The following is a 10581-nucleotide window of genomic DNA, read 5'->3' as shown; positions in this document are numbered from 1 at the left end:
ATATGGGAGTCATGTGGGATGGTCGGATTTTTTTACCCGCCAACCACCCACCTAGTTGCCAATATTGAAGACCTAACCAAGGTCCTACTGACGGTGTTATACCATGCGACCAACTTAACCTCCAAGCTGCGGGGCAGCCCTAGATTGGATTTCTCTCTCTATAAACCCTAACCTCATCGAGTATATAAGTGGCTGCTAGGGGGCTCTTGTTCCCATGCACTCCCATAGAAACAACTCCTAGTCGTCCAACCTTGCAAGTATCGATCATAGTCGTCCGGACCCACAAGTACCAACCTTAGTTATCCGGCCTCGCAAGTATTATCCTTGTCCACAAATACCAATCTTCGTCGTTCAGGCCCACAAGTAACGATCTTAGTCTTCCGGATCCACAAGTAACGACCTTGGTCTTCCGGGCCCACAAGTATCAATCATAGTTGTATGGGACGAGAACCATATTTTCACACTAAAAGAAACTCTAATTTCCTAAAAATATTTCATGCGTTTATGTTGAAAATACCGTTTCCCTCAGTCTTTTTCCAAATTTTTCTACCCTTGCTAGCCTATGGCCCTCAGTCGGTAAAAAACAAAAACAAAAAATATTCCCCACGATCTTATCCCACCCGTAGCAACCGCCCCTCCCCCAAATTTCCTACTCCTCTCCCCCAAGATGTGTCTGTTGTGATCAAACTAATTGGATATTGGATACACTATTGGTTGTTTTTGTAGAGAAAGGAGGTCAACAAATATCTGTTGCATGGGGAGTAAGCCTCTTTGAACAGGTGGCAAATGAAGTGTTTGGAGCTGTGCGGGGCTAGAAACCAACTCACTTAAGGCTATCGGTCTTCGGCTGGATTCATCGGCTGTTTAGCAGGGCCATCTCCGGAAATTTGGGGCTCGGGTAGAAACCAAAATCTGGCCCAAAATATTGAACAATTCACATAACAGCAGAATTAATATGCGTAAACCATACTGTCACTTTATTATATAATTTCCAGTCTGTTTTATTTGTACCTTATTTAGGCATATATCAAATACTATGCTAAACTAGTAATGTGATCACAAAGCAATGAATGAACCTCATGTTCTACCAAAAAGGACCATCCGTCTAGTATTCCGTGGAATATAATCTTCAATTATATCTTCGTACTACATCATCTCCAAGACATCAATTTCTGCATCATGAGCCTCAACCTCCTATTGTATTATCATCACCACCATCATCAACATTAACATCTGCGGTGTGATTTTCATAATCAAGTTGGGAGTCTCACTAAATATCTATCGAGGGCACTCGTTTGAGTTCGAGCCTCAACTGGCACTCTTTATTTTGCAGAACCAGAATCTTATTTCCTAATTCTAGTAGACATGATGATGATTCGGGAACAAAACCTAACAAATTATAAGTGATCATTGATCAAACAGAATCTAATTAGATTCATATAGTAATGATCTCTAGATGACTCTAGATCATTCGAATACAAAGAAAATAAATTGATAAAAAACCTTGCTCTTTGGATATTAAAACACGGTCTGTGGTCTAGCGTGGATGTGTTTAGCTAGCCTGGGCTGCTTGTTTGGATGTTGCTTCAAGTTGGATTTTATTTTATTTCCCTTAATGGAAAGGTCTGGGTTCTTACTAGTTATAGCCACAAGTTGATGGGCTATCTAATTTGAGCATAGCTCTTCCTATACTCAACTCATTTTCCTTGACGAAAAAGTGTGTGTCTATATAGTAGATACCATGCAATCAATCAAACACACTAATGAAATATATATGACAAACAATTAACATGTTACAAGATTCAGAAAAATATTTCTAGCATGGACCCAAAGCATCATACTTCCCACAAAAAAGTGGTCAATGTGGTAACAAGGCAGCCTCATGGGAAAAGAGCAGGAGCCATCCAACTGAACCGGTAATTAGAGGTTAAGTCTGTGTCTCGTTTACGCTGACACCAGGTTCAAGTTGCATCACCAATAAGATGCCCTTTGGGTGTTTTTGTGCAGAAAACAAAAGAGGACCTTGCCCGAAACATAATACAAACACATCATGGATATTGAATAAAATAATTTAACAAAGCCACCACACACTGTAATTAACAAATCAATTGTATCATCACGTAAGAGCAGATTGAAAACAGGCAAGCATATGTGGTTTTCATAATATATCTCTGGGATAACTCAGCTGCATTGGTATTTATATACACTTGCAATTTGCACTGTAGTCTCAGACAGACGACAATGGTTCACAAAATTAAAGGCAATCTCAGACTCTACTAGCTAACAAAAAGTACAACTAATTAACATCAGACCTGTTGAAGTATCATCCGGTATTAACTACTCAAAATCTTTAGGGCTAAAAACGAAGCAAAGCTTATTTCTCTATGGTGACGGAGACGTTGCCGCTGGTAACGGCGTTTCTGGTGAGGACGGTGGGCAGCTCGACATTCTTGCCCTTCTTGGGGGTAGATCTGTAGTAGTACCCGTAAAGGATCAGCTGGATGAGGCCGAAGATTGTACCGAGGGCATTGGGGATCTGCATAGAATTTAAAGAGGACATAACAATTAGATCGAACCGCGCTGAGGAATTCTTGATTGTAAGTCTGGATGGGTTTGTGAATTTTTTTTATCCAATGTGTATGTACATACCGTGATGTAGATGTCAAACTTGATTAGCGCATAGCCAGTCCAGCAGAGACCGTTGAGAAAGTTTACCAGTAACAGGAAGAATGGCATGTACTCCACACTCTTGGTCCTGATCACTTTACCCTGCAAATAAGCAGTACAATATTACTACTTTCATCTTAATTTTTTTTGAGTTATATTAGCATTTAGTACACTCGTTAGTTGGTAAAAGCATCCGTCATTAACAATTAGCCTGAGCTAGTAATTCGCCCTGTAAAGGAAGTTTACCTTTGAGATAGAAATAAACCGTAGGCCTTTTTGAATAAAAATATATGATGTAGCATATTGTAGAAGAACTTGGGTGCGTGAGAGGTGAATAACTCAATTCAGACTTTTTTTAACAGGGTTTTGGCACGAACGTTAAAACATGAAAGGTGAGTGCATCTTTTAGATGGACATAGATTTTCAAGCAGAATCAACAACAAACAAGGTGTACTACTTAACAAATTGAGGTCTGTTAAAAGCATCTACTAGAACTTTAAAAATAAATTATAGGCAGGTATTTTTCTAGACAACATATCATTACAACATCATACATGCACAACGCAGATTAATTAGCCACCTGAACTCACAAGTTAAAGCAGTTATCAAAGATCACGGGTCGATGATCCATAAGTTGGGGTGGGGTACGTACCATGATGGTGAGCGGGGAGGCATACATGATGGAGCCGAAGATGACGCAAAGGATGCCTACGATCCTGGAGCGCTTCTCATGGGTGTGGGCACCGACGAGCACACCGGCCACCACGGCAGCCATGAACGCCGCCTGGATGGCGAGCACGCCGACCATCTTCCACTGCACACAAAGCACAGGCGCATGGTATGGGTTAGGGGCATGCAGGAGGATCTTCTGTACAGAAAGTAATGGCAAAAAGAGACAGTAGGCCGGATGAGGGGGCACTAGGAGGGTTGCACGTACGTACCCTTGTGTTCTTGGCCGCGTAGATGATGAAGATGATGATGTAGGCGCCCTCGATGACGAGGCCGATGCCGTTGATGGTGAGGACGAGGGTGCTGTTGGGGTGGACGATAGGGAGCCCGTAGAAGAACCAGAGCAGGTAGTTCATGAGCGTCGCCAGGTAGGGGTCCGGCTTGAACTCCTCCATGTTCTTGGCCTTGCAGATACGCCAGAACGTCGGCCTGCATACGCACAAGCAGAAAATGAGCGTCAGATTCATGCCCTAGCAACCACCTTCCATCCATGAATACATAGCCAAGAGGAGGAGGAAAGGGCTTACACAGGGGAGAGGAAGAGTCCAAAGGAGATGACATTGCCAATGATGCTGATGATGTTGCGGGCCACGTCGGCGGAAACCATGATGCTCAGCAAGAGGGATCGATCGATCGCCGGGAACACAACTCGATTGCTCGGGGGAACAAACGACTTGAGGAAGGTTGGTTGTGATTTGTTTGGGGCGTGGGTGGCCGAGCTTATATAGTAGGGGGCACGCCTTCGCCTTCCCCAAGTTATATCCGATGAGGATATTGTTAAGGGTGGCCAAACCTTCTGATTTGGGTGCAGACCGTATCGAACTCCATCTCTGGCCGTGCTCCCATACAACGGCCGGCCGTATCAATTTCTTCCTCGTCACCTAGCCAAACGATCGCCCAGCTGCTAGCTCCTCTTCCACGTAACAACTCCTACTCGATCGAATTATCCCCCGACAGCCCTACGCAAATAAACAATGTCCTCCTCTCCTGCAAGATCGAGGCAAGACGGCACTGGGGAGCCAGATCAAGGAGAGGCATGATAAGGATGGCAGCGGCACGGGGGCATAAAGTGCAGCGTATGTACAGATGGGTTGAGCACTCACTGCGTTTGTCCATGATCATGCCTACTCTCTTCATCCAACGTTGCTTGCAAGGTAAGAAGAAATCTGTGTGCATCACCTACCTTCAAGTGGAGAGGATTGATTTTTTCTGCAGTTGTTCAAATTGGATGATAAAAATCAACTTTGCATGCTTACATGAAGCTAGATTAATGGAAAATAAGTGTATTCACACAGTATATCAAAATGAAACTGCTAATTATTAAGTCCCATATGTTTTTTGTGTCCTGGTCTTACCTTCAGCACCTGATTAACAGAATACGTGTCTCTGATGTCGGAAATTCGATTTGAATCTTGACATAAAAATGAACACAAAATGATTAGGAGGGACTATCTATGCATTACGAGTGCATTGGGAAGGGAAACTGTGTGCTATACAAGTTAGTGCCAACGGGAAGGTGATCTCTAAGGAAAAAGTAGCTCACTTATCATCGATAGAAGACACTGAAAAGTAGTTCATAAATAAGTGATGGACGGGTCTCAATTATTTTCAGGAGGCCATCATGTTGACAAGAAAGTTGCTGCTCATCCTATTTTTACAACCAGAAAAATGCAATTCTACGAGAAAGTAAATGTAGGATTTTTTTAGTGCATTTGTACAGAAAACATGTGTGTAACAACAGTTTGATTTGGATGTTAGAAGCAATGAAAGTTGTAAAACCAAAGCGGCATTGGTTAGGGTTCTTAAGAGCCGCACTAGCCTTTTCCTACATAGAAGTATGATCTGAACTAAGAAATCTGTTTAGTTTGTGGGTTAGAAGTACCACATATAAGCTTGGTCCATGTGAATTGGCACACTGTTTGGAACAAAATGAAACTTAGCAGTATAGTTTTATAAATTGTAGACAAACTGCAGTAATTCCCAGCTAATTTTATAAATTCATCCCAGTGAACTTTTGTGTAAATTGGTCTTTTTATTCTCATATCTTGGAATATAAATGACGAACCTCAATTTTTTATGCATCGTAGTTTTGTATGATGGCCATGGCTACATAACAGCGATAGCATACATCAATTTGTGTTGATGTATGAATGTAAAATGTCAAAAATTGTCTCTGCTTATAATACTTATCTTCACAATAGATATATGGAGTTCTTGGTTTGTTATTTAGCTCTTCTGCAGCCCAGCTGCAATTCCTAAAGGTGATGCAGACAGTCAAAAGTGCCTCCTAGAGCAGTAGAGATGTTGTCTCTGCAACGTTAACACATCAATCGGTGTATTTGAATGTGTACACTTGCAAGCTTCAAATTTACAACAAGCAAATTTTTGCTGCTGCTGTTACTTACAAAGAATAATGTCTCGTGTGTACATTTCCAAGGTGCTTTGAATTCTGTATAGTGAATGTACCGATTCCACTTGATCCACCATGGATCTGCATACATTGGAGATACCCAATCATCAGGAATAAATACAGCCAGGAGTCCAGGACGTTTCACCTCATTTTGCATATGAGTAGCTGTGGTAACCTAGTTCGCACTCCATTTGAGTAAGCACAATTTACTTGGCTATTTCTCAGTTAGTCGAGGCATGTTGCTCTAACAAAAGAGATTTGACATTCCAACTCATCAGGTGCTCAGTGTAAGAGATTTACAGCCAGTCAGTCCCAGTCCAAGGAAGAAGCAAGTGTGGTGAATTGCTAGCCGTTTGCAATCATCACATGCAGAACAAATTAGCAAGAGAGATTTTCTTACAAGGAAGGATTCACTGAGGGAGAGGTGACTGGCATGAAAATGGTGGACCAGGCGGTGGAGGCCACCTGGGGCTGTCAGTCAGCGACGCCCCCTCCGTCACCGGGAGCAGCTGCCCTGCCGGAACCACCACCTTCTCTGCATACCCGCCGCCGGTAAGCAGCGCGCACACCTGCAACGCAACAGCATATGCAAAAAATATGAGGTTCAGAGCAGCAGCAGCCAGTGGCGGCGCCACGGTAGGGGCCAGCATGGTCGGCCGCCCCGAGTAGCCAAAATTACGTATACAAAAAAATACGGTTCGTTTTAGTACATGGGCCAATACATGTGGAGATTTGCACGGGAGGCACAAAGGCCCAGTTGCAGTCCACGGCCTAAAATAAGTTAGCACGGCCACACCCAATCCTTCGACCCCATCTCCGTTCCAGAATATCCCCAATCGAGTGAAGCAGTAGCGAGAGTAACCTAGCCGTCTCTGCCTCGCCGCCATAGAGCTCCGCCTCGCTGGACCGTTGGCTTGTCGCCGAAGAGCTCTGCCTCGCCGGGCCATCGGCCGCGGGCACCTGATCCACATCCGCCGTTCGCCGGTCCACGCATGTGCGAACGAAAAGAAGCAGCGGTGCCGGGCGTGGCCTATGAGGGAGGAGGCAGCGGCGGCAGTGGATCGAGCTCATGCAAACGCGCAACTGCTGTTTGCAAAATCAGCAAGCGCAACCAGCAGGTAAATAGTCCAATCCATTCTTTGATACTGAATCTCAAGCTCCCGTTCCTTCAATTTCTAGCCAATTATTGAACAGGTTCAGTACTTGACATGGTGATTTTGTAATGTATAGGGAATCTTTAAAAAGATGAAGCCAATTGCTACTTATTTTGCAACTCCACCGTCTAATGAATCTCAAGCTCCTGTTCATGTTCATGTTCCTGAACCTGATGCAAACATTTTATCCACTGAAGCCTCAGATGCAAACATTGTAGAAGATCTAGTTCCTGAACATGAAGTGTATAATGAGGGCTCTCATGATAACACTTTGCAAACTTCTATTCTAGGATTTAGTCCAACTCACATTGAACCTGATCCTGGACTCTGGAAACAAATTGGAGATTATCCTACTCCAGAAATCAGAGATGCAGTGAGGAGGGAGTATTTGAAGAAAGGTCCATGTCAGCCGTATGGGCATGATTTTCCTCGCAACACTACAGATAAAAGGGTATTCAGAGAGGAGTAGTTTGACGAGTTTGATTGGCTAGAGTATAGTGTAAAAGAAAACAAGGCATACTGTTTTTACTGCTATCTCTTCAAGCAGCCAGTAAGCAATGTCAAGTTTGGGGGCAATGTCTTCAATTAGGATGGGTATAAAAATTGGAAGAAAGCGATGGAATATTTCAGGCTTCATGAAGGTTCGACAAAGAGTGCTCACAACAATGCTAGAAGACATTGTACAAATTTCAAGAACCAGAAACAAAGTGTGGCATATGCAATGACTACTCAAACTGAGAGGTCACATCTTGAATACCAAGATCGTTTAATGGCTATTATGGGTGTTTTGAGGTATCTTCTTAGGTAAGGACTCGCCTTTCGTGGCCACGATGAGTCAAAGACTTCAAGAAACAAGGGTAATTTTCGTGAGTTGTTGGATTGGTATGCTATAAGATGCAAAGCTGCAGCTGATGTACTCAATGACAATGCTCCTGGGAATCATCAAATGACTTGTGATGAAATACAGAAGCAAATGGTACAAGCTTGCGCAGAAAAGACCACCGAAGTAATCATGAACGAGCTTGGGCATAGCCATTTCACTCTACTTGTTGATGAGTCTCGTGATGCATCCGTTAGAGAACAAATGGCTGTCATTATCAGGTTTTTGAACATAAAGGGAGATATTTTGGAAAGGTTACTTGCTGTCAAGCATGTAGTGAACACCACATCCGCTTCTCTCAAAAGATCCTTGGATGAAGTGTTTGCTACCCATGGATTATCCATATCTAGATTGAGAGGGCAAGGTTATGATGGCGCCTCAAATATGCGTGGGCAGCTAAATGGCTTAAAAAAACTGGTGCTAGATGAAAATCCACATGCGTTTTATGTTCAGTGTTTTGCCCATCAGCTTCAATTAGTGATTGTGGCTGTTGTGAAGGGTATCCTTGTTGTTAGTGATTTCTTTGGATATGCAAATATGATTGTAACCATGGTTAGTATATTTTATAACTCATTGAATATTCAAGTGATTACTTGTACTTTACAATGATTTTGATTTCTTGCTGACTTGTACTTTGCAATGCTTTGATTTGTAGGTTAGTGCTTCTTGTAAAAGAATGGATGCATTATTACAAAAGCATCATGAAAAGATTGTGTGGCAATTAGAAAATGGGGAGATTGTTAAAGGAAGAGGCAAACATCAAGAGACAACTTTAGCAAGACCCGGTGATACGCAATGGGGATCTCACCATAGGACATTGATTCGGCTTTATCAAATGTGGGATTCGGTGATTCAAGTGCTACATGCTATTTCTCATGATGGGGAGGATGCGGATGATAGAGGCAAAGCATCAGGTTTGATGAAATCTATGGAGGTCTTTGAATTTGTTCTGATCTTACATTTGATGCTTAAAGTGCTTGGTTTGACTAATGACTTGTCACAAGCATTGCAACAAAAGGATCAAAACATAGTAAGTGCAATGAACATGATTGTGTCTGTTAAAAGTTTATTGCAACAGCTCAGGGATGACGGATGGGAGGCACTTTTGGCGGCTGCCACTTCGTTTTGTATTAAAAGAGAGATACCAGTGCCTAGTATGGATGAGAATATACCAGCAAGGGGTTACCCAAGGAGTTCCCGCAAAATGGTTAGTTGCTTCCATCACTACAAAGTTGAAATATTCAATGAGGTTCTTGATAGAAACATAGCTGAGATGAATAACCGGTTCAGCGAAACTTCAACAAGGTTATTGATATGCATTGCTAGTCTAGATCCTAGAGACTCATTTAGCAGATTTAATTATGAGAACCTACTTGAGCTTGCATCTATCTACTTAGTCGAGTTTGATCCAGAAGAACAATATCATTTGGATGGTCAACTCAAGATATACATTGATATGATGAAAAGGTCTGATGTTTTTTGCAGTTGTGGCAGTCTTGCTAATCTTGCTCTCAAGTTGGTTGAAACTAAGGAACATTTACACTTTCCTTTGGTTTACCGACTCATCACACTTGCTTTGACTTTGCCAGTAGCGACGGCATCTGTTGAAAGAGTTTTCTCAGCCATGAATATCATTAAGACAGATTTGAGAAATAAGATATCTGATGATTGGTTGAATGATCTGATGATATGCTATGTAGAGCGAGATATATTTGCTGGAATTGATGACAAGAAGATCATAGAACATTTTCACAGCTTGAGAGACCGTAGAGGCCATCTACCAAACCCTCCCCGTAAACTTACGAGTTAGGGTAAATACTTTTGTTATCTGTTTCAAACTATTTGCTTACTTGTTCCAATACATGTATTGATATCAGCTTGTTCACCTGTTGTAGGCATCTCTTAGTCATGGAGTTGGACATTTTGGGCCATGGAATGCATTATTCAAGCAGCGGGACTCCAAGTTAGTAGTCATGTGTGACGTTTATGTTATATTTTGTGATTTTAGGTGGTTACAACCTAGTTCTTGAGAATCTTCAACTGTCCTGGATCATTGGTCATGTAAATTTTTGAATGCATCTAGCTTCATATTTGAATTTTATGAGATTTGGTTCAGCGGACTTGCATTCATCAAACAAAATTTTTATTCCTTCAATGTTTCGCCCCGGCTAAGTTCAATTCCTGGATCCGCCACTGGCAGCAGCCATAACCAAATTCACCATGGGGGCACGCTGGGCACCTGGTACCGACGGCCCAGCGCGGCCCCGAGAGCGACGATGGTGCCGGAGCACTCGAGCCCCGGGTCGGGCGAGGCGGCGGGTACCGGCCCTGCCACTGGACCGTGTCGCCGCGATTGACGCCGGCGGCGGCCACCCCGACAAGCACCTCGCCCTCCCCCGGCGCCGGGAGGTCCTCGACCTCGCACACCTGCAGCGCCTCGGGCCCGCCGGGGCTCGCGGTCGCCACCACCACCATCGTCGCGTCCGTCCCCCTGCGCCCAACTCACTTGCTTTCGGCTTCTGGCTCTCGGTAGCTCCGCATGTACAGGCCACTGCTCCCCTATACGGCTCTGCTGTCGGCTCTACTCGGATTTTTTTTTCTTTTGACAAAGAGCTTTTTTTGAGTAACTTTTTTTTTGAGTAACTTTTGAGAAAGAGCTCTACTCAGATATACGGCCGGGCTTCTCCAACTAGATCCGGCCCAAGAAAGTTTTTTTTAGATAATCCGGCCCAAAAAAGCTG

The 10581-nt window shown here is 43.3% G+C and overlaps 2 protein-coding genes and 1 long non-coding RNA gene across 4 annotated transcripts; all 3 read right to left on the bottom strand.

Annotated features, from left to right (window-relative positions):
- Positions 1 to 2131: 2131 nt before the first annotated feature.
- On the bottom strand, positions 2132 to 3819 carry LOC119341326 (bidirectional sugar transporter SWEET6b-like). Its single transcript, XM_037613201.1, has 4 exons — positions 3609 to 3819; positions 3320 to 3481; positions 2650 to 2769; positions 2132 to 2536 (listed from the first exon to the last, which is right to left on the bottom strand). Exons 1-4 carry the CDS (start codon positions 3789 to 3791, stop codon positions 2375 to 2377), a joined length of 627 nt encoding a protein of 208 aa, XP_037469098.1. The 5' UTR covers positions 3792 to 3819; the 3' UTR covers positions 2132 to 2374.
- A 170-nt stretch (positions 3820 to 3989) lies between these two features.
- LOC119341328 lies at positions 3990 to 6233 on the bottom strand. 2 transcript variants are annotated; one of them, XR_005165040.1, is made up of 5 exons: positions 6207 to 6233; positions 5802 to 5887; positions 4752 to 5706; positions 4500 to 4605; positions 3990 to 4407 (listed from the first exon to the last, which is right to left on the bottom strand). It is a non-coding gene; the product is annotated as an uncharacterized LOC119341328 (long non-coding RNA). The 2 variants fall into 2 exon arrangements; XR_005165039.1 differs by lacking the exon at positions 6207 to 6233 and having other exon boundaries at positions 5802 to 6140.
- Positions 6234 to 6302: 69 nt separating this feature from the next.
- Positions 6303 to 10329, bottom strand: LOC119341327 (quinone oxidoreductase PIG3-like). The gene is made up of 2 exons (XM_037613202.1): positions 10080 to 10329; positions 6303 to 6375 (listed from the first exon to the last, which is right to left on the bottom strand). The coding sequence occupies exons 1-2, from the start codon at positions 10313 to 10315 to the stop codon at positions 6303 to 6305; spliced, it is 309 nt and encodes a 102-aa protein (XP_037469099.1). The 5' UTR covers positions 10316 to 10329.
- Between the last annotated feature and the right edge of the window lie 252 nt (positions 10330 to 10581).

Source organism: Triticum dicoccoides, chromosome 7B (genome assembly GCF_002162155.2).
Source record: "Triticum dicoccoides isolate Atlit2015 ecotype Zavitan chromosome 7B, WEW_v2.0, whole genome shotgun sequence".
NCBI lineage: Eukaryota > Viridiplantae > Streptophyta > Magnoliopsida > Poales > Poaceae > Triticum > Triticum dicoccoides.
Note: the sequence above shows the minus strand (reverse complement) of the source record. Positions and strands in the feature narration are given on the sequence as shown.